This window comes from Mytilus californianus, unplaced genomic scaffold (genome assembly GCF_021869535.1).
Source record: "Mytilus californianus isolate M0D057914Y unplaced genomic scaffold, xbMytCali1.0.p SCAF_4, whole genome shotgun sequence".
In the NCBI taxonomy this organism is placed as follows: domain Eukaryota; kingdom Metazoa; phylum Mollusca; class Bivalvia; order Mytilida; family Mytilidae; genus Mytilus; species Mytilus californianus.
Genome location: NW_026262690.1, coordinates 15,401,499 through 15,426,938, shown reverse-complemented (window position 1 = coordinate 15,426,938; position 25,440 = coordinate 15,401,499). Strand labels below are relative to the sequence as shown.

The 25,440-nt window shown below is 31.8% G+C and overlaps 1 protein-coding gene and 1 long non-coding RNA gene across 2 annotated transcripts in view; one reads left to right on the top strand and one right to left on the bottom strand.

Moving 5' to 3' along the window:
- Nucleotides 1-24,617, top strand: LOC127737551 (ras-related protein Rap-2c-like). Its single transcript, XM_052248388.1, has 2 exons — nt 1-852; nt 16,796-24,617. Exon 1 carries the CDS (start codon nt 306-308, stop codon nt 843-845), a length of 540 nt encoding a protein of 179 aa, XP_052104348.1. The 5' UTR covers nt 1-305; the 3' UTR covers nt 846-852; nt 16,796-24,617.
- The window catches only part of LOC127737557 (uncharacterized), a 44,565-nt gene continuing 25,352 nt past the window's right edge, over nt 6,228-25,440 (bottom strand). The window contains exons 2-3 of the long non-coding RNA XR_007999688.1: nt 10,383-10,437; nt 6,228-6,334 (exon numbers count right to left, since the gene is read on the bottom strand). This is a non-coding gene — a long non-coding RNA (uncharacterized LOC127737557). The remainder of the gene's footprint in view (nt 6,335-10,382; nt 10,438-25,440) is intronic.

Here is a 25,440-nt window from a genome sequence, read left to right as displayed (position 1 = left end):
TGCTTCCTGCGCCCACCCAAAATGGCAGATGACTGTCACAGTTGAACATGCAACAAGTTCTATGTTATATCGACTATATAACTTAACTATCAATGATTTGAATTAATCTATAACCAGAAATTATTCATTATTCGTAAATATTACATTTTAAAACAAGTTGAAGGTACAAAAGACGTGAGAAAAATGAACTGATTTAACTCGTATATATCGCACCCATTTTAGTGACCTCATATTATCCTGGGGATTTAAATTGTGATAGACAAGTCCAGTCAAAGGCAACTGACCACAGCCTGTAATCACTGACCATGAGGGAATATAAAGTTGTTGTTTTAGGCAGTGGTGGTGTAGGGAAGAGTGCACTAACAGTTAAATTTGTAAGTGGGACTTTCATGGAAAAATATGACCCAACTATTGAAGATTTCTACAGAAAAGAAATAGAAGTGGATTCAGCACCATCAGTGCTAGAAATTCTTGATACCGCAGGAACAGAACAATTTGCATCTATGCGAGATCTGTATATTAAAAATGGACAAGGTTTTGTTATTGTTTACAGCATAACAAGTTTACAAACATTTCAGGACATAAAAACAATGAAAGAACAAATACAGAGGGTGAAAGGCATTGATGATATACCAATGATATTAGTTGGGAATAAAGCTGACTTAGATCATCAAAGAGAAGTGCCATCAAGTGAAGGTGCTTCATTATCTCTTGCGTGGGGGTGTCCCTTCACAGAGACATCAGCCAAAGTTACACAAAATGTAAATGAAGTTTTTATTGAAATAGTGAGAGAAATGAACACTAGTCCTGTTAAAGAAAAAAAAGGCTGCTGTGTGATAGTATGAAAATAAGGTTTGTACAAGTACTTATGAAGAGCCAAAATGAAAGAATGGTACATTATCTTCTTTTTTGAAATGTTTATTTTAACTGTCATGGTTACTGTAGGGATATGGTGTATTAATCCATGACACACAAAAAAACCCATGCATGCACTCAACGAAAGCATAACATTGGGATTGTTCAAAGCTTCCATTTGCATCTGTTTGGGTTGCTTGCACAATTTTGTCAATAATGCGGAACTACATGTATACATTGTACAACTGTCATGCAAGCAGGAGGTTTAGTAAGCTACATGTATAAAACCAGGTTTAACCCACCATTTTCTTCTGAAAATGCCTGTACCAAGTCAGTACTATAAATGTTGTTTTCCGGTTGTTCCATTAGCATGGTTAGTTGAGAAAGTCAGTGTGTCTGGCATGGTATTGTCAGTTTTTATTGACTTACCTCTTTTAATTTTATACCTTTGAGTTTGGTATTTTTGTTATATTTTTTTTGCTGTTCTTTATCATCAAAACATGCAAAAGTCACAGTGTGACCAAGACTTCATATAAAACAGCTAATACTTTGCTTCAAGTCGAAGACAGCTGGTACATTACATGTACATGAAGCACTATTTTAAGGGAATTTTTGGCTAGATGTATAACTATTGAAGAACACAGTAACAGAGGTGGGACAATATTATACAGTTATTTAATATGTAACTATGCAATAGATCAAAATATATTTCCCGAGGTATGAAGATCAGCTCATTGTTCTATTTGCCCGAAGCCAACGGCTGAGGGCAATAGAACAATGAGCTGATCTTCATACCGAGGGAAATATATTTTGATCTATTGCACTGTTACACATTCAATAACTGTTTTAATACCTACATGTAATACATACTGAGTCAGTTCTAACAAATTCTTAGAAATAAAACACATGAAAGTAACAACTGTATTAATTATAATGTGTAAGGAGCATACATGTACAACCAAAACAATAAACCCAAGAACGTTTAAAAGACCCAATTTGATTGGACAACATGAATACCTTTCAACTAATCAGATTTCAGAATAAGAGGTCATAACAGGTCAGTGCAATATACTGCACACAGGTGCAATAGAACGATAATTTCCAGTGCAATAGACCATGGAACAAAAAATGGCAGAAAAATAGCAAATAATATAGAAATATTAATAAAACAGTAAAATACTCTTTATAAGGTAATAACACAAGTTACAGACTACATGTATAACAGACAAAGAAATCTAAAAAAATACTGCCATGATTAACCCAACAAATCTCATTGTTAGATATATATACCATGTATACAGTAACAATCAGTGTTTTAGTACTGACATAATTTATAACATACATGTACATGTACCTTTCATAAATATTAATTCTAACCTGATAAATTTTGAAATTATTAAGAAACTAAGTTTCCGGCTTCCTTAGCATGTTTAGGCAAAAGTTACATAAGATAAATTCCTTTTTATAATTCTTATATGATTTTCATATTAGGGAATACGTTTATATGATTGGTCGTGAGGGCTTCTGGTAGTAGATCTTGAAGTTATATATTTACGGAACTACTTTTCGTAACCAATGTAAACAAGATGGCGGCAATAATAACACACATTCGCTGGACGCTAAATTTTGATACGACCGCAAAAATTAAAAATTTTTTGGTCGTATATTGGTATGACGTTGGCGTCGTCTGGCGTTGTCCGGCGTCGTCCGAAGACACATTGGTTTTCGCACTCTAACTTTAGTTTAAGTGAATGGATCTCCATGAAATTTTACCATAAGGTTCAATACCACGAAAGGAAGGTTGGGATTGATTTTGGGGGTTATGGTACCAACAGTTAAGGAATTAGGGGCCAAAAAGGGGCCAAAAATAAGCATTTTTGTAACTTTCAGACAATAACTTGTGTGTAAGTGTATGGATCTCTCTGACATTGTACCACAAGGTTCCATATCACAAAGGGAAGGCTGTAATTGATTTTGGGGGTAATTGCCTCAAAATTTTAGGAATTAGGGGCCAAAAAAGGGGCAAAAAACAAGCATTTTTCTAGTTTCATGACAATAACTTGTGTGTAAGTGTTTGGATATTTCTGAAATTGTACTACAAGGTTTCATATCACAAAGGGAAAGCTGGAATTGAGTTCGGGGGTAATTGCTTGAAACGTTTAGGAATTGGGGGCCAAAAAGGGGCCAAAAATAAGCATTTTTCTAGTTTCAAGACAATAACTTGTGTTCAAGTGTATGGATCTCTCTGAAATTGTACTGCAAGGTACCATACCACAAAGGGAAGGCTGGGATTGAGTTTGGGGGTGATGAATCATAAGGGGGTTCAAAATTGGGGGGGGGGGAGTTCTTTTTTTTTCTTTTTTTCCTTTTTTTTTTCTTTTAAAATTTTCCATTTTAAGTTGGTTATTTCTGATTTATATTTAAAAGCAAATAATAATGATATGGTAGGAGATACACACCAAACAGGATGTGTAAATTTTTATATAATAAGTATTGTGCAATAGCAAGAAATTTTCAATTGCACAGTATTGCACAATAGCAAGAAATCTTCAATTGCACAGTATTGCGCAATAGCAAGAAATTTTCAATTGCACAGTATTGCGCAATAGCAAGAAATATCCAATAGCACAATATTGCGCAATAGCAAGAAATTGTCAATTGTACAGTATTGCGCAATAGCAAGAAATATTCAATTGCACAGTATTGTGCAAAAGAAGCTAAGATACTTCTTATAAATTGCTTATTTCTTGATCAATTTCAATGGGGTTTTATTCTTGAATTCTTGGGGTTCTTTAATATGCTGAATATAACCGTGTATTAGGTTTTTGGATTTTGGGCCCCGTTTTTAAATTGGTCCACATTGAGGTCCAAAGGGTCCAAAATTTAACTTTGTTTGATTTCATCAAAAATTGAATTATTGGGGTTCTTTGATATGCCGAATCTAACCGTGTATTTAGATTCTTAATTTCTGGTTCCGTTTTCAAATTGGTCTACATTAAGGTCCAAAGGGTCCAAAATTAAACTTAGTTTGATTTTAACAAAAATTGAATTTTTAGTGTTCTTTGATATGCTTTATCTAAACATGTATTTAGATTTTTGATTATGGGCCCAGTTTTCAAGTTGGTCCAAATCGGGGTCCAAAATTAAACTTTGTTTGATTTCAACAAAAATTGAATATATGGGGTTCTTTGATATGCTGAATCTAACCATGTATTTAGATTTTTGGGCCCTGTTATCAACTTTGTCCACATTGAGGTCAAAAGGGTCCAAAATTAAACTTTGTTTGATTTCATCAAAAATTGAATTCTTGGGGTTCTTTGATATGCTGAATCTAACCATGTATTTAGATTTTGGATATTGGACCATAATAGGTGAATGTCCAATTTAAAATTTTTAAGTTCTTAGACCACATTCATTCTGTGTCAGAAACCTATGCTGTGTCAAATATTTAATCACAATCCAAATTCAGAGCTGTATCAAGCTTGAATGTTGTGTCCATACTTGCCCCAACTGTTCAGGGTTCGACCTCTGCGGTCGTATCAAGCTGCGCCCTGCGGAGCATTTTATTTTATTTTCACTTCGCGTTCATCGTTAAACATGTTAAATTAAATAATAAACACAAAACATTCATTTGAATGACGATAAGATATTTTTGTAGTTTATTCTTTATCAGATAGCATATTTCATGGAATAAAATTATTTTGCGTTAACCAAAAAAATTATTCATGCGCCAGGCCAATTCAATGACATAAATATACAATTTACATGTGATAGAGGTTACGAGTGGAGAAATTAAATTCCTTATCTCCAGTTTAAAGAATTATAAGGATTAAACACATTTTTAAAGGAATTTATTGGTGTATAAACTTGACCAAGTCACTCACAAACATTTCATTTCCTTCTGACATTTATTTGTTGTTGTGTGAATTGGTCGTTTATACACAAATAAATTCCTTTAAAAGTCGTTAAATCCTATAATGTCCCTTTTGGTCATGAAGCTTTTCAAATATTAAAGTATCTATACATTTTTGGCTTTCAAATTATTTTCTTTGAGCATATCTGATGAAGGTTTATAGTCCCGATTAGTGCTTTGGATGCACCAAATTTATAAAGTGTTATTTTCATTTCAACAAGCATCATGACCATCACAGTCAAGTGCATTACCCTAAAGATTAATACTATCAGATTATTACATGACGGTTTTCATATCAGATGTATTATCAGCCCTAGGTCAAGATATCAGCCCAAGAGCCAAAGGCTTGAGGGCTGATAATACATCTGATATGAAAAATGTCATGTTATGATCTTTTTATCATATACCTCCACTTTGAAAGATATCATTGTATAAAAATGTTTTATCTAAAAAATATCAATCTCAACTAAGCAATTTGTTCTGAAAGACAACATAGGCAGTTGAATATATTTACAAATGTAATTATATTTAAGAAATGTTTAACGGTTACTGTACACATGTAAAATCCTCAAACTTCAGAACTTCTTATATTTTCTGAAATTCACACTGATTTTTATACGACCGCAAAAAATTTTGCAGTCTTATATTGGTATCACGTCGTCGTCCGAAGACATTTGGTTTCCGGACAATAACTTTAGTAAATGTAAATAGAAATCTATGAAATTTAGACACAAGGTTTATAACTTCAAAAGGAAGTTTGGGATATGATTGATTTTGGGGGTTATAGTCCTAACAGTTAAGGAATTTGGGGGCCAAAAAGGGGCCCAAATAAACATTTTTCTAATTTCCAGACTACTAACTTGTGGAATGGTATATGGATCTCTCTGAAATTATACCACAAGTTTCCATACCACAAAGGGATGGTCAGGATTGGCTTTGGGGGGTTATGGCTCCCAACCGTTTAGGAATTAGGGGGAAAAAAGGGGAAAAACAAGGGTTTCCTGGTTTATGGACAATTAAAAAAAAGTACAATGTTATGTTTGGATTACCTCCCTTACACTGCTTTTAAATTATGTATAAAGAAATGTTGTATTGTCTTGAGGTGATTAGCTGTCAATTTATTTTTAGAAGTTACTATTTAAAAATGCTGATTAAGGAATATTAATTTTAGCCATGATTATGTATGTCGATTTCTATTTTAAGACTTTTATGATGTATTTAAATGGGTAACTATGGTTGCAAACTCCATTGGAAATTTGAATTGAGATTATGACCATGTCTTGAGGGGAAGAATTTTTTTTTTTGGAAAAAAAGGGGGGGGGGTAAAAAGGAAATTGTGAGAGGGGGGGGACAATTTTTTCTCATTTCAGATATCAGAAATTAAAAAGAAAATTTCTTCAAATACTTTTTTTTTTGCCTTTTTTTGGCAAAAAAAAGGAGGGGGGGGGGGGGGGAAATTGAATATAAATTCAAATCATATAACCAATTCTAAGTTCTTTGACTACAGTTATTCTGTGTCAGAAACCTATTATGTGTCAAATATTTAATTACAATCCAAATTCAGACCTGTATCAAGTGCGAATATTGTGTCCATTTTTGCCCCCACTGTTCAGGGTTGGACCTCTGCGGTCGTATCCAGCTGCGCTCGGCGAAGCAATTTATTTAGAATTAACAAAATGTATTAAAAACAAAACAAAAAAAAACATTTAAGAAGGACCTAATTTGTTTAAGTTTTACTTTCGGCACTTTCATAGGTCATAGTTTTAAAACTTTGAATAATGCATTTATTGTATTATTTGTTTTGCAGTTTTTCATAATACATTTTCCTATTTTCCTGATATTTGTCTTGTATCCTACTTTGTTGCTTTTTTTCATTGAAAACATACAATTGATGTATATTTTCCAGAATTTACCATAATGGTACGAAAAGGCATGCAATATAATAACCAGAAGCAATTATTAAATTTTTTATATCAGCCTGCTAGCACCATTTCAGAAAATATTGAATTTACTAAATTAAGCTGTAAAAATTATGATATTTACTCTAAGTATATTCTAGACAATAATATATCAGACAGTTTTTATTACGAAAGAAATTCAAATATACTTGTTATTTGCTAGTTTGTTGTCAACTTGTCAACCCGTAATAAAAGATGTTTGTTATACCTTCATAAAGTATTAGCTTTAATAAAACTTTCCAGATAAGTTTGTCTGTAAATCTTCTGTAATGATGTAGGATCAGCATGATCATGATGATCAAGTAACAAAATTATCCAAGTTTGGTAATACATGAATAATTTCTGTATTATTTATATATAATAACTGTGTCACAATTGTACATGTATTACAGAAAGTTCTTAACTACATGTATTTGCAATGTAAAACATAGTGGCCATGCATGGTGTGGAGAGAAATAAAGAAATAGCACACATAAGTCATTACATGTAGAATGTACATGTATGTTCAAGTGGTTGCTCAGAAACTTAAGGTTTTGCTTAAAAATATTTTGAATAAGCTAAAGTTCATTCTTTTTAATACATGTAATGCAATGAATCTTGCCAGCAAAGTCATGTCCTTTTCAAATAATTTGTAAATCTCAAAATTTATCAATGAAGTATAAATGAAATTCAGTACATTTGTATTATAACTACCGGTACATGTACAAATGTACTTAAAAAATATCAAACCAGCATTTGTGATGGTATAGAGGTTAAAATGGTTTGCACACACTGAAACAACAAGATAGCTACATGTAATTCATGAAAAAGATAATTGTAGATTTCACAGAATTACCATGATTACTGAATTAATCGTTAACTGGGATCGTAACTGAGCATTATCATGGGCTACACATTTTTGCTATATATATTACATACACAATATATATATGTCTGCCTATGTGTAGTGACAACTGTAAATTATACCTTGTCCATCCGATTTCTTATGATTAAGAAATACCAGGCTTTTATATACATTGTATATATATATATATATATATACATTTGTTACTGATGTGTTATTTCAGCTTCCATGAACAACTTAATAAAGAAAGAGGAGATTACTCATGATTTTTTTCTACATTACTAAACCAATTCAACTTCCAGGATTTTTATGCCCCACCTAGGGGCATTATGTTTTTTGGTCTGTGCGTCTGTTCGTCCGTCTGTCTGTCCCACTTCAGTTTAAAGTTTTTGGTGAATGTAGTTTTTGATGAAGTTGAAGTCGAATCAACTTGAAACTTAGTACACATTTTCCTTATGATATGCTCTTTCTAATTTTAATGCCAAATTAGAGTTTTGACACCAATTTCAGAGTCCACTGAACATAGAAAATGATAGTGCGAGTGCGCAGGTTAAAGTTTTTGGTCAAGGTAGTTTTTGATGAAGTTGAAGTCCAATCAACTTGAAACTTAGTAAACAACTTGGATGGAGAGTTGTCTCATTGGCACTCATACCACATCTTCCTATATCTATGTTCCCTATGATATGATCTTTCTAATTTTAATGCCAAATTAGAGTTTTGACCCCAATTTCACGGTCCACTGAACATAGAAAATGATAGTGCGAGTGGGGCATCCGTGTACTATGGACACATTCTTGTTCTGTATTAACTTTATACATGTTATAGGGTTAAATATATGAAATGATCTTGATGATATTTTTTCGTTAAATAATCAAGAATTCTCTAAATATACTGCCGAAATTTACCCGCAGGAACTTACCTTAAATAAATCAAATATTGACAGCAATAAGTGTCCTTTCCTAGATTTAGACATTTCAGTTTTACACCAGAAACTCTACACAAAAATTTACGACAAAAGAAATGATTTTTCTTTTCCTATTGTTAGTTTTCCTTTTTTGGACAGTGATGTTCCTCTTGCGCCATCTTACGGTATTTATATATCCCAACTCGTTCGTTGTGCCCGTGTCTGTAGTGACATTTTGGATTTCAATGAGCGTAATCTATGTATTACTGGTAAATTATTAAGTCAGGGATTTCGTTACCACAAATTACTTAAAACCTCTACTTAATTCTTCCATAGATACAAAGATTTGGTTTGCAAGTTTGGCTGTACCTGTATAAAAACTTATTTCAGATGGAATAGCACATCCTAAATTTTATGGTGATGTTGTTTACAGAGCCCACAAATTTATACACGATCTGGGTAAACTACTCAATCCTTTAGATAAACCTATTCTAAAAGGTTACCAATTCAACACTGTAATTAGATCTTTGAATATTGTTTTTATTGGTATAAATATTGATTTTGTTATCAGTAAATTAAAATCATACTAAATAGTTTTGTTATACACATATGTACTTTAACGGTACTGCAATCTGTCAATACCTTTATTTTGGCATTGCACAAGGTCATGTTTTTCTCTAACTGTTAATGACGTCTTTACGCTAAATCCATTGGATGTTGGATGTGTACTGATTGATATTTTAGCCTTAGATACATGATTTTTTTTATTAGTTGTTATTGGCTTTGAACTAGCTATCAGTAACTGCGAGTACTCTCAGATCTGTACTTAAGTGTTGTTTTTGTTGTTAAGGATGAGGGATGGATAAATACCCTGCCACGTCCAGCTTTTATACGCCCGTTTACGGGACGTATTATGGTATACCGTTGTCCGTCCATCGTCAACATGTCGGACAATAACTCAAAAACACTTGGACCAATTAGCATGAAACTTTAATGAAATGTTTATATCTATTGACCTGAGCTCCCTTTCGTTTTTTATAAATTTTACATTTTCAGTTTCCTAGTTTTGGGTTTTTTTTCATTAGAAATGGGGGATTTTCCAGTTTTCGGACATTAACTCAAAAACACTTAAACCAATATGCATGAAACTTTTGTGAATTGTTTATATCTATAGATGTGAGCTCCCTTTCGTTTTTTATAAATTTTGGATTTACCGTTTTCGAGTTTTGGGGTTTTATTCATTAAAAAAGGGGGGATTTTCCAGTTTTCGGACAATAACTCAATAACAATTTCACCAATTTGCAAGAAACTTTGGTGAATTGTTTATTTCTATCGACATAAGCTCCCTTTTGGTTTTTATAAATTTTAGACTATACGTTTACGATTTATGGGGTTTTATTCATTACAAAAAGGGGATTTTCCAGTTTTCGTACAAGAACTCAAAAATGCTTTCAGCATTTTTAATGAAACTTTGGTAAATTGTTTATATCTATTGTTGTAAGCTCCCTTTTGATTTTTATAAATTTTAGATTTTACTTTTCCGAGTTATAAGATTTTATTCATAAAAAAGGGGTGATTTTCAAGTTTTTGGACAATATCCTTAAAGTGCTTTAATTTGAACAGTTTTCATTAAACTTTGATGACTGATTTATATCTATTAAGATAACCTCCCTTTAGTTTTTTTTATAAATTTCTGATATAACATTGAGAAGTTATTGAACTTTATTTGTTTATAGTCTGACAACAGATTTACTAAGTATTTAGCAACAGTACAGGTGTATTGCACAACAACAAGAAATCTTGTATTGAATATAAAGTCAATTCATATAACCAATTTCAAGTTCTTTGACTACATTTATTCAGAATCTTATAATATGTCAAATATTTAATTACAATCCAAAGTCAGACCTGTATCAAGCTTGAATATTGTGTCCATTTTTGCCCCAACTGTTCAGGGTTGGACCTCTGCGGGCGTATCCAGCTGCGCTCAGCGAAGCAGTTATTGTTTTATGTTTTTCTGCTTTGTATCGATCTGATGAGTTAAGCCTTTTTCAACTGTTTTTCTGTTTTTTATTGTTTATTCTTCTGTTGTGCTGTTACACCACTGTCCCAGGTTAGGGGGATGGGGGTGGGGGGGGGGGGGGGGGGGGGTTGAGCGCTCACAAACATGTTTAACCCTGCCACATTCTTTATGTGCCTGTCCCTAGTCAGGATCCTGTAGTTCAGTGGTTGTCGTTGGTTCATGTCTGTCATATTTGTTTTTTGTTAATCGTTTTGTTATAAATTAGGCCGTTAGTGTTCTCAATTGATTGTTTCATATTTTTCATGTCTGGGCCTTTTATAGCCGACTTTACAGTATGGGTTTATCTCAATGTTAAAGGCCATACAGTTGCCTTTAATTGCTTAATTACATCCACTTTATTTGAACTTTGGTGGATAGTTGTCTTATTGGCAATCATCATGATCATACCTCATCTCCTTATTTTTATAAACACAAAGCACTTAGAGATTTTTGTAAGATTACCTTTTTACGTGTTTCCTATCAGGATTTCCTTAAAAGAGAGGCTTGCTACCTACAAGGAAGCTATTTAACAAAGGTTCTTAATGATAAAGTGGACCTCCTCTACAATGTAGTAAAAGATTTTAAAGTTGTAATTGTAACAACATTACAGAATTTCTGTGTCACAGAAGACCACAAAATGTATATCATGTAAATGTCTGACAGACTCTGTGTTTCATAGTTTTATTTCTGGGCTGGGTTTCAAATGTCAGTTAACATTAAATTGTAAGCGATACATGTAATTGAAAGGAAAACATACAAGTAGCAAAATAAGATCTACATGTATGCAGAATTTACAAAAATTGACAATCCTGAGTACACCTAACAAATTTCATATACATGTACATTGTACAATGAACATGCAGCATCCTGGTAAACAGAGAATTTGAAGTACCATCATTTTTGTAGAAATAAAGGCATTATTTCCATAACACAATCTATAAGAAAATCATATCAGATAAATGTTAAGCTTCACATTACCATGATGCTAACACTGCAATCCACTCACATTGCCATTCAATGACAAACTAATTTTTCTCCCATTTTTTTGTGTACAAAATGTAGCTTATTTGTTAAAAACTAATATAGATGGAGAGAAATTGTATCCTACAAAAATGAGCAGCAAGATCTTCAAAAATTCACCACACCTGAAATTGTTAATCAACTCCTTATTTTTCAAATGTAGGAGTTATTGCCCTTCAATAACAATTTTTACCTATTTTTGGCTCCATGGTGGAAAAAGAAATACTGTGAAAAGATTAAATGATAAACACAGTAAAATTTAACACAACTGAATGTGTGGATCAACTGAATTTAAGATGTACTGCCCCTATATAAAAAAAATATGTATTTTTATGTTTTTATCTTGAAAACTTTAAACTTGGTAAATAGTAAGACAAATTAAAGTGCAATGTAATTGTTAAATAGAAACAGTTAATTTACTCCTGATCTAAGGGTTATTATCCTTAAATGACTTGTCACTTGACCATTTTTTGTCTCGCCTTGGCGGATTTAATTTCAACATTTGCATTATCAAAAGTACAAAAAGGCAAGACATAACTCTGTGCTAACAGTTTATGATGAATATTTATGAACACAAAAAAAAAACTACCATTCCTCAAGTGACTGGAAATACTTTGCCACCCCACCACTGAGGCCCCCTGAATATGGAAGAGGTCATCAAGTAATTGGTAAGAGGAGGTTGAATGTGGGAGAAATCATCAAGTAAGAAGCTGTTTCAGAATATAATGAATGTTGGGTAATATTTTCAAAAGCATACACCAAAACATTGTGACAATGTCCTTAACAATGGGAATTCAACCAATGATGTGATGTAATTCTCATTTGGGGTATGAACAATGAAACTACCCATAATCCTTTAGATTTTGAAACAGCCAATTGGAGAGGGGGAGAAGGTCAAATAATCAACACTTTCATGTACATTGTAAATTGGATAGGAAAGAAGGTTGAATTTGGGAGTAATCATTAAGTTACTGGAGAGGGGAGAAAGGTTGAATTTTGGACATGTCATCAACTTATTTGAGGGAGAAGGTTGAATATTGGAGAGTAGAAATGTGTATTATAATAATAATAATATTGATAATAAGTTAAGGATGAACATAAAATAGAAGTCAACAAGTCATAAAAGGAAAGAATTTGTTTTATGCAACTTATCCATAAATACAACACATCATGTATATTAAATGGGAAATACATTTTTGCATTAATTACAATGAAGTTATTATGAAGGAAGGATACTTGTTTTTCTTAAATTTAATTATCAAATTACAACGTATGTGTACCAGACAACTATATATTTTTCTCTAATTACGTAATTAAGTAATTTATAAACTGTACTGTACTTAGAATAATTTGCAGGAAGTGAATTTATTAAAGATGAAAATTGTACTTTGTATATTATGTATGTCACCTAATACTTACAAGTATGAACATGATGAAAGTACACCGGTGTTCTGTTGAAATACAAGAAACTTGAGGCTCAACTTTGTTTGTATTATTCATCATCCTAAAAGCATATTGTTTTGTGATATATTTGTAGAGGCTCTCACAGTATTTCTCATATTAATAGTCCTTTATCCTTGCTCTATCGATAGGTGTTCATGGTATGTCAGTCTGTCTTAAGCATGGGTGTGTCTCAACATACGGGTACAGACATCTGAATGGGGTACCGGTTTAAAACCAACCCCATTCATATTTAACAAGGAATTATTTGAATGTGAAATAATTTTTAATTCTGAAAAATTGATAAAAAATGTATGATGAAAACTAACCCAATTAAGGGGGGTTAAAAGGGTTAGTTAGTTCATACTGAACTAAAAATGAAAGTAAATTGAACCTTAGTTAGCCTACCCATACATATATTTCATAGGAAAATCACCACCTATTTATAATTATATATTTTCTAGCTGTTAGACATACAATCTGTGACATCTTATTTAGATCTTTGCACCTCATGGGATCATTCATATTATTAGAAAAAAGATCAGTACAAAGATTGTACAGACATCTTAACAGAAGAGTTATATTACCCCATTGATATATATTGAAAAAAGTGACCCATAGTTACTAGAGGCATGTCTGTGTAAACCTTTATATGGGAAGAGACTCCCTCTGGTGCATTATGTACATGTATGTCACCACAGAAACTTGTGGGATTTTCGTGTTTGTTCATAAACTCACAATCAACACAGGTATTATCATTTGATGTTAGGTGAAAATGGAAATCCCTGCTACTTTGTATTATTGATATCAGGAGTACAAAGACACAATGAGCCAGGTTGACATTTATTGATATCAGGAGTACAAAGACACAATGAGCCAGGTTGACATTTATTGATATCAGGAGTACAAAGACACAATGAGCCAGGTTGACATTTATTGATATCAGGAGTACAAAGACACAATGAGCCAGGTTGACATTTATTGATATCAGGAGTACAAAGACACAATGAGCCAGGTTGACATTTATTGATATCAGGAGTACAAAGACACAATGAGCCAGGTTGACAATAAAGGATCTTATAGAACCAGTAGTTCAAATACATTTGTTTTGTACTCTTAAGGTAGATAGGGTGTCTTCCTCCATCTTGGATTTTGGTATACCAGAAAACAATCGGTCTAGATCTTTAATAAAAGGTGCAAATTTTGAGAGTAGTAGGTAATTCATGTGTAAGAATTTTCATTTCAAAATAGGAAATGACATATTTTATCATATTTATGGTTGTATTTTACAAAAAAAAAGAATACTTTTGTTTGATTCTATTTTTTCCAACTTTGCCACATAAGGGGAGGCAACTCAAATGTAAGGGCAGATAATTCAGATAAAGTTACTTTTACAATAGAATGTGTTAGGAATTTACCTATTTTATTATGTAGCAAGAAAACGGGTCCCGTGAACCCATTTTTTCTTTTTCTTATCTGAAAGCATACTATTAGAGCTATCTTCTCTTATATTATCTCAAAATTCTATGGTGTAGTTTTCGTTTTATTGCAGAAAATTGGGTTTTCCATGCATAATCTATACAAAATCTGTCAATTTTGCACAACCTGTAGCGTAAAAATAAGCCCCGTGACCCATTCTTTTTTTATTTTATTTTTTAAAAGCATGATATAAACTACATTTTGGCAAATTATTAAAAAATTCTATGGATTATAATTTAGACACCCCATCTACCTTAACTGTTACTGTTAGACATTGTTATATTCTGTAGTTCAATTAAATCTGAATTTATCAGCATTCCAAAAATATTACTTCTCTCCAGGAATAAGAGTCTAAAGAGAAATAGATTATCTGTGGAACCAGTATTGATTTTGTTGGCAGTAGTGTTTCCGACACTTGTAATTATGCTTTCCATTCATAATGGAATGGATTCCAATACTAATTTGTTTAATTGGTTTTACAGCCTATCTTATTGTTGAGGTATTCAATTAGACAAGGACTGTTATCATGTGACTTAATGGTGTAAATGTCATTGTAGATTTTAACTGTATTCCCAAATATGATTTTGTAACACATAGATTTACACCAGGATTTATGAGGACTGTGTTTTACAGTGTTGTGATAGTATTTTTTTTTAATTGTTCCTTTCTTCCACTGTAAATGCCATTGGATACTATAAACTTGTTGTTTTTTAATGCAGTTATATATGTAATGCATAAGTTCAGAACTTAATTACCGGTAATATATATTAAACTATAGCAAGTTTATTTAAAAATCAAAATCAGTTATTTTAATCATATTTGTTAAGTCCAGAACATTGACAAACAGTGTTGTATCTAACATACATCCCTATCAATTCATTAGTAAAATAGGATATGATTTAACATATTTACCATGTGACCTCAGCATTATAAATAAAATATTTGACATAAATACTATGGGACGTCCCATGGGTTATCATATATATAAAGTAAATATTGACACGGAAGATAGTCCTGAAAGTAGTATACATTTGTGATTATCATTGTATTTGAGCAGAGACTTTGTCATTGATTTAAGCTCCTTCAAAAATTTCTTTCATTTCTTGTCTTGCCTAATTAGGCATTATGTGATCCCAGATTGCGTCTTCGGTGGTGGTAGTGTTGGTCTTGTCATTGTGTCATCAATATTTAGGTTCAGTCTGTGATCATGATGTTTACAGTTATTTTAGACATCAATATTTCAAACTTTGTAAAACATTGACAGAATGTTTTGAAACTTGGACAGGCTTATTGGTCTAGTGATACATTATTATGGCATCTTTTGGAGCAAAATTTTGTAAATATTTGTTTTCTTCACTTTATTGTATTTAACAGAAAGATGGACTTTTTTGCAGTTAATAACAACATTTACATACTGTCTGGGGTCAAATGGATTTCAGACGTCAGTATTATAATAGCTTTATAAACGTTGAATTTTACAAAAATTTGGACATAAGCTTCTTCATGATCAAGAAATACATGTAGCTTCTGAAGAAAAAGTTCATTTTTTATAAATATTAAACAATTACAATGCGATAATTTACGATTCGTTGTCTTTCATATCGATTATTTTTCACTTTTTAAAGACAACTGTGAATACCTGTAGGTATCGACTGGTTTATTACCCTACCGCAAAATCACTACTTCAGGTGTTGGTTTATACAATTACCGGTACTTTTTATAACTATGACAAAAAAGATGATTAGTAAACTTTTATTTTAAGTACAATTCACATTATAATTAAGCATGACATTACATATATACATTGTGAAGTTGGTAATTATTTAGGCTTTAACAAACTACAGTATAATCCTATAATCCTGGAAAATTACAAACAGCTTTTTTAGGGTAAAGATTAAAATTATGCAATCAAAAACCTTATGTAGCTGACATGACAGTTATTAATGTGACTATGTCATTGGACATACTTGTCAAGAAAATTACATACTTGTCAGTTTTGCATGATGTAATTGAATCTATTATCTGTTCTAAATATATAAATGATAATACATTTTATATCTAAAATTGGAGTTGCATGTATCTTCCTTTGTCCAGAATTGGAGTTGAACCAACTACAATTATAGACAAAAGTTCATAGTACACAAATGTATTGCCTTTGTACAATACAATGTTTAATTTTTAGTTCCCACTGCAAAATGAATGCAATCTTTACCCTTCAGTGCTCACACACACTTTGATGATATCATATTGAAATGTTAAAACAAATGTTATTTAGCTGTTATATTTGTTTAAACCAACATATTTTATTTTATATTTTCAGATCTCATAGATGTTTTAAAATATTATAGACACTTCATTCTCAAGGTCAACAGTAATTAAAGAGGTCCAATTGATTCATAGGCACAGATCCAGCTATCAGCCAACATTTTCAGTTGTCTCCCTTGAGCACAGCAAACATTTCCAGTTATCTCCCCTGAGCACAGCAAACATTTCCAGTTATCTCAGCTTTCATCTTCATATTCAACAATGTAATCATCAGCTTTGTTTCATGGTATATATTAGTAAAGCAGCACACAGGATCCCAAATATTAACATGATTCTACAAGAGACAAAAATTGACAAGCATTAGTTAGATAATCATCATTTTAAAGTCAGGAATTGTAATTATCGGAGTTTTATTTTTGTATTAGAATGTAATGTATGCATGAACATGCAGTTTATAAACAGTCCATGATAAACCTGAAACTTACAAATGTAAACCCTACCTTAAACCAATGTAAATGTATCATTTCTTTGTGCCGCAGTTTTAAACCATAGTATGTGTAAATGTTTAGAACAAAAATTTCGGGAAGTATAATTAAAAAAATGTTTGCTTATTTTTGGACCATGACAAAGTGCTTTATAGTCTGTTTCAAAACCATTCATGTATTTTAAAGTTTACAACATAGCCATCACCTATTAAATGCATTATAAGTGCCTTTATGGGAGTTAAGGTGTTTCTATATTTTCATAGTCACTGTGGCTAAATACATACAATAACCTTATTTGTTAAACAATTGATTGATATGCACCAAAATAGTCAAATTTGGCATGAATGCTCAGTCAGGAGTAATACTTATACAAGTCACTTTTATTTACTGGTTAAAATAAATAATTTTGGAGGTAGAGTTGTCTCCCTTTGTCATAAAGATTTTTAAAAAATTATTCTAGAAAGAAAGTCATAAGTTCTTCTTTTCTTGAATTTATCTTCACTGCGTTGCTCCAATAGAGTTTTTAATTGTCTACTATTACTATTCATAAAAGTTATATTTCATGGACAATGAAAATCTCATTTGTCTTGTAATTTTCAAAATAATGTCTGTTTGCAAATTTTCCAGGTCCTTATCCGAGGAATTTTTTAATGCCTTGCACAGTAGATTTCTTTGTTTAGTTCTATCTGAGATGAAAGATTGAACTCTAATTAAGAAACAGTAAGCAAGCCAGGAAAAAATGTTTGATGCACATTTTGACTTCCTAAAACTTGATAATTTCAGGGGTTGCAAAAATATTACTTGTGAAAGTAAATGTTTGGACAATCATAATGGGAGATTATTCACTCCTTGAAAAGAAATTTAAATCTGACAAAATAAATAACTTATACAATCTTCAAGTATTGTACAATGTATTACCCCTGACTGATGATTGGTCTTGCAATGATTATTTTACTGTTCTATGCAAAATTATTCTGAAAACATACTTTATTAGATTTAAGCTAACATTGGTAAAAATCTAACACAATAACATTAAAAAGTTCTTACAACAGAGCCCCCATGGGTAATGGGTAAGATATAATAAAAAGGACTTTTTTTACCTTTCAAAGATATAGAAATATAAAGTTCATAGGTGATTTTATGAGTTAGTCAACAAATTTTCAGTACATTTAATATTCATGGTTTATGACTGAACACTGATTTATCTAAAATTAAAACTTTTGCATGAAATGCAGTAAATTTTGACCCACTAATCAGTCTTCATGATAATTTTATGAAAATTTAAGTTTGTTTCAATTGGCCTGTAGAATCTAAAAATGATTTTTACAGACCAGAAAACAATTTTACAAGCCTAGTACACATTTTTGTTAAGGGGCCAGCTGAAGCCCGCCTCCAGGTGTGGGATTTTCTCGCTGTGTTGAAGACCCATCGGTGGCCTTCGGCTGTTTTCTGCTCTTTGGTCGGGTTGTTGTCTCTTTGACACATTCCCCATTTCCATTCTCAATTTTAATTGTCACAACTTTAAATAAAAGCTGATACAGTTCTTCTAGAGTCAAATTTTACCTGAACTTTTTCAATATCTATGATGTATTTTACACTCAAATTTTGAAAATACCAGACTAAAGAAAAGATTTCCTTTGGTTTTACCAGTAATTGTATTACATCTTCTGGGCATAATTCAACATGATGCATGATTCAAATAGTTGTCAGATAAACGACTGTCAATAAAAAAAAACAAACAACTGTTGTAACCATTTGCATAGCTTACAGAAATGTGAGCAGTCATTTTTAATTTCTAATGTACTTGTTATTCCCTGCTTTAGTGATTCAGTAAAGTGTATATACCTAAGATTGCACTTAGATATGATGAATAGAATTTATTTTTCATCCAATTTGATTGCATTTTCCAAGAAGATTCTCTTGTCAGATTGCAGTTTTCAGAACTAGGCATGCAAGCCATCATGGGTAAATACACTTTTACATGTAACATAGAATAAAGTAACTGAATCCTTTCATTAACGGCCATGCTTGTTACACTTGTTATTCACTGAACAACATGTTGTGGTTATGCTGTGATTGCAGTGTACACTTTTAATGTTCTTGGGCATTGACTATCATATTTTGTGTTAGTGTATACTTTATGTCTTTTATAAATCATACTATATTGTAAGATGCATCAGTATTCAAAGAACATTGTTTACATTTCTGTGGATCAGAAAAGCAGTTATATATATATCAATAATTTATTATATGTTCACAGAATGTCTGTTAATCCTTAGCACAAAAGCAATAGAACTACTGTCAGGAAATTACTTTGTTCTTCAATTCCAATATTTTTATTCCACATTGTAATAAACTGTTCTAAATTCCTTTTGAACGACTGCAGGATATAAAGCTGTAATACTGGTAAGATGTATTTCAATGATGATGATGAAATAACTTGTAAAGGTTTATATTACATGTACATGATTTGTAACCAAATGATATGAATCTGATTGAGATATTTTGCTCTCAAATTTCTGAAAACTCTTTGCTCTATTTTCTGTTCTAATAATCAAATCATTATTATGCTAACCAATGAATATTCAGCCTCCAAGTATTTTTAATGTGTGTATCATGAAAAAACTAAGGATCTCAGAAATGTCTTCACCACAGAAAGAATCCTTGTAAGCGTGGCATGGAAGTAGGATCTATATTTCAAAACAAGATGCCAAAAGGTTGTCAAATTCAGTGTTTTTACCTTCTTTTTTTTATGTCAAAAGGGACCAAAACTCAAAACATTTTGAATATTTATTTTTAAGTTCAGAAATCCAATAAACATTGTCCATATAGGACATGAAGTTTTACACCAGTCATTAAGAAAATGAATCAGAAAAGAATAAGAAAATTTCTTGAAAATGATTATTCTTCTGTCTATTATGCTCAGTTGTCAGAAATACATTTTTTATTTCCTGACAATTATGATATGTATTTGTTTTTATAACAAAGTAGATAATTTGAATGAGACAATTTTATTTTGTGTTATGATCTATTACAGGCATTGAATGTGTGTAAGAAGTTATACTATGTGCTGTTACATGTATCCCTCTTGTCTTTCATTTTGAATTTTGTCTAATTGTAGCTATCATGTTTTAACTGATGATATTACAGTGTCTATTAAATTTTAAAAACTTTTCATAAGGGAGATGATGTATAAAAATCATGCTTGTAATAAGTTTGCTTTTGTCTACAAAGATACTGATTAAGTAAAGACTTGAACAGTGTAATGATACCCAACATTACGTAGTAGCAGAGTTGTAATGTTTCTGAATTGTCAGTCTAATGACGACTGAAGAAGCTCTCATTGGATGGAATCAATTTGGATGCATATTCCACCCATGAAATAGACCCGTGTTTGTATTAAAGGAGTTCCATGTTGATTCAATTCATTGAAAACAGTTGAAATTGTTCAGTCCTTTCAGAATTATTTTGATTTATTGATAAATGTATAAAGCGATATATTTACATTTAAAATATCCTGGAAACAACCCTTGTTCAACATTGTGGTGTTGCATATCATTTTACATTACAATTTGAAATATTGTATAAAATTGTATCTTACAACAATGATTACTCAATTTAGTACTAAATACTATTTTGATGTTACAGATTTTTATGATAGCTTTGAAAAATCTGTTTCAAGAATATTAGAGTTTAATATTCAAATTCTAGTAGGTTTCAACAACTTTTAGATTTTGACATTGTTCAGGAGAGATTTTTCTTTCTTCTTCGACCCTCAAGAAGTTATATCACAGTTTAAAAAAACCTTCAGCACAACAATGTAACAAATTGATAAACTCATCAATTAAAAAGGGAAGTGTTGTATGTAATTAATACCACACAATGTAACATATGTATTCATGAGTTCATTCATTAAAAAGTGAACTGTTCAATGCTTACATGTCATATTTGAATTAGAATTGCAGTTTCTCAATTTCAAGATAGTGAATGTGTTGATTGAAAGAAAAATCAAGTGTAAACAAATGTAAGGTCATCAACATTATTACCTCCCTTGTAATGAATATGTATTTATCATTATTATACAAGTATAACCTTTAATATTATTTCATTATGTGAATCATGCTACAAAATTCAGTTAAAACTGTTATATACATGTATCTAAGTTTAAATGATTAAGTTTGCTATCAATTGATATGTTGAATGAACTAAAGTGTATGAGACATTTTGTTTAGTTTTTATGAACTGAGTTGTACAAAAGACATTTCTCTTTTTTATACAGTATCATTCTTTTTACTCCATTACTTAGATATTCTGTATAGCATATGTAATCATTGTATTCCACTGCAGATACTAGAAATTCATTATACTGCACACACATTAAACAATCATGAAACACACTCTATTGTAATATGTTGTTATTAATTTAAACTTCCTACAATTCCTAAAACGTTGTACTTTAACAAATATTTTTCTGACAAGGGTATTACACATTTACCCAAAACTTTGGATGGTTTCTGAAGTCATTGGATTGACTTATCTCATTTAAGATCTCTATATTTTCTATGATATTGTTTATATTTTTTTACATGTATCTGTTTTAAGTCCTTTGAACAACTGTTTGATTTTTTATGTATGGGTGAAAGATGGTAAAGCAAGTCAAACTTTATTATATTTCCATGGCAATTTTACTTTAGTTGAAAATTTATTAACAGAAAGTTAATATTTTATTTAAGTCAACCAATACAAAACATTTTGAAAAGTAAACAAATAATCGGACATAGTAATAGTGTTTGTATGTCAGTTCATTTGACACTTCTCCTTAGACTGTGCCCCTGAAATGTATGTCGATTCATCAGTACGCTGCTCCTTAGACTGTGCCCCTGAAATGTATGTTGGTTCATCAGACACTTCTCCTTAGACTGCCCCTGAAATGTATGTTGGTTCATCAGACACTTCTCCTTAGACTGTGCCCCTGAAATGTATGTCGGTTCATCAGACACTGTGCCATTGAAACCTTAAAACACTTTGTAGGAATGTTGTCATCATGTGTGCTCACCATGGGATTCCACCATTTTGATTTGACAATTTTTGTGTGATTGATTAGACTTGGACTATTTTTGGCTTATTGAAGCATAATTAATTCTTGTTAATACTAAACCTGAGACCACTTTAATTGATTTACACACATATGAGACCACCTTGTTAAAGCTACACCTGTGAGACCACCTTGTTAAGCTACTAAATTGACACCATTTACCCAAAGGTTTCTTACTTATTAGGATTGGTTTTTATTATATATTTATTGGAGTTTACCTCACTATACAATTATTTTTATTGGAAATTTTTGGCTGAAGTAATGGGACTTGCACCACACTGTAATCTTTTTTTATACCTCCTAGCTGCTGAAATTTACTTACAGTTTGGTCACACAACTAAATGTAACAACATTAAAATCGAGTATTATCTAAACATTTTCACAATAGTCCCTAAATTTTTTAAATGTCAACATTTCCAATTTCTGTAAATTCAGAAATTAGTATGTGCATTTATTATTGTGATTTTTGAAGAATGGACAAAAATGCGAGATAAATTATTGCGATTTCAGGAAAAGCTGCATATAGACATATATATCAGATATTAGAATGCATCATTAGCATTGATAGAAACCTCACAATAATATCTGAATTTAAAGTAAATGGCAACAATTAGGAGAATGAAAGAGTTTAGTCCTACCTATTAGCATATTTTTAGTACAACAGTGTATTTAAGTATGTAACGGGGGACATATCCCTAGTGTAGCTGGTTTTTCAAGTCTACAAGGAACACTTCTCTATTTTGTACCTGGTATTGCACAGTCTTTCTTGTAAGTGACAGGGTCATTTGATATTAGCTACAGTGTAATTGGTGTTTCATATTCAACTCTTGTATATGCCACAGGTGAAACTTTGCTATAGTGTGTAGCTGATGTTCCAGTCTACTTGTGTGTTTGTCAGGGGATATCTAGCTACAGCGTGTAGCTGATGTTCAAGTCTACTTGTGTATGTGATGGGGAACATTTAGCTACAGTGTGTAGCTGATGTTCAAGTCTACTTGTGTATGTGATGAGGAACATTTAGCTACAGTGTGTAGCTGATGTTCCAGTCTACTTGTGTATGTGACGGGGAATATTTAGCTACAGTGTGTAGCTGATGTTCCAGTCTACTTGTGTATGTGACTGGGAATATTTAGCTACAGCGTGTAGCTGATGTTCAAGTCTACTTGTGTATGTGATGAGGAACATTTAGCTACAGTGTGTAGCTGATGTTCCAGTCGACTTGTGTATGTGACAGGGAATATTTAGCTACAGTGTGTAGCTGATGTTCCAGTCTTCTTGTGTATGTGACGGGGGATATTTAGCTACAGTGTGTAGCTGATGTTCAAGTCTACTTTTGTATGTGATGGGGGATATTTAGCTACAGTATGTATCTGATGTTCCAGTCTACTTGTGTATGTGACGGGGAATATTTAGCTACAGTGTGTAGCTGAAGTTTCAGTCTTCTGATGTATGTGACTGGGGATATTTAGCTACAGTGTATAGCTGGTGTTACACAGTCTACTCTTGATTGTGAAAAGTCATTTGGCTATTGTGTGTATATATGGCTGGTCAAATTTACTACAGTGTTTAGCTGGTGTTCCACAGTTAGTTACAGTGTTGTTTGTTTTCAATGATTCAATCTTGTTTGTGACAAGGGACAATTTACTACAGTGAAGTGTGTTCCACAGGCTTACTCTTGTGATGACAGGGAACAATTTACCACAGTGTAGCTGGTGTTCCACAAGTCTACTCTTGTTAATGACCGAACAATTGACCACAGCTGGTGTACCACTGTCCATTCATGTATGTGAGAAAGCTCATTTGGATACGACTTAGCAATCTTGTAGTTATAAGAAGTAATATTTTAAATTATAATTATTTCATCAGTTTAATTCACATTTATAGCTTAAATAGTTATGACAAGTTTACTTTTATTGTTGTTCGATAATTAATAAAAAATTATGGTATTGCATTTTTCAGGCTAGAATCACCTTTTAAAACACTTATTTTTTTAGAAAATAAGAAATATTATATTATGTAAGAAAGTTTTTATTAATTTCTCAGTATTCAATTTGAAGCTGTGCAAACAGCAAATGATTTACCATGAAAACAGCACATGCATATATATCTTAAACCCATGCATAAATACTTGTCATAAAGCTTAAAAACATGCATGTATTTTACATTTGAAGAAATATGAATATGTCCATCTGCATTTAATGCAAAGCTTGTTTTATATAGACCACCATTGATATTGTAATAACTGTTGGGATTTGTATAAAGGGAAATCTCAGTATTAATTATAAACATATTCTTTATCTTTTGTCTTTTTTTATAATTTCATCATTTTGATAATGATCTTTTTGAAATTTCTATTTTATTTGGAAAAGTCCCAAGTATATTGTTTGTTTTGCCTCACATGAGTGTGACCGAGGACAAGATGATTTCAGACACTAGCTATAACTGGTTGTATAAAAACATATTATAACTTAGCAATCCATATTTTGTTTGTAACTTACCTTTCCTATAATTAACTTTTCTTCATGTTTAAGCAGTTCCTAGATGTCAATATCAATGTACAAAGGAGCAGGCCTGATGAAGTGACTGTTTTTATACGACCATAAAAAATTTGCTCTCGTATATTGCTATCATGTTGTCGTCGTCCGAAGTCATTTGGTTTCTGGACAATAACTTTAGTATAAGTGAAAGGATCTCTATGAAATTTAACCACAAGGTTCAATAACACAAAAGGAAGGTTGGGATTGATTTCAGGGGTTATGGTCCCAACTGTTTAGGAATTAGGGGTCAAAAAAGGCATTTTTCTAGTTTCCGGACAATAACTTGTGTATAAGTGTATGGATCTCTATGAAATTGTACCACAAGATTTTGTTCCACAAAGGGAAGGTTAGGATTGACTTTGGGGGTCATGGCCCAAACCATTCAGGAATTACGGGCCAAAAAAGGGGTGAAAAACAAGGTTTTTCTGGTTAATGGACAATTAAGTATTAGTCTATGGATCTCTATGAAATTGAAACATAAGATTCCATACCATAAAGGGAAGGTTGGGTATGACTTTGGGGGTTATGGCTCAAACCGTTCAGGAATAAGAGGCAAAAAGGGGGGTACAAGGTTTTTCTGGTT

Excerpts from the sequence above, each read along its gene's own strand:
- LOC127737551 (XM_052248388.1), top strand. The coding sequence starts at position 306 with ATGAGGGAATATAAAGTTGTTGTTTTAGGCAGTGGTGGTGTAGGGAAG.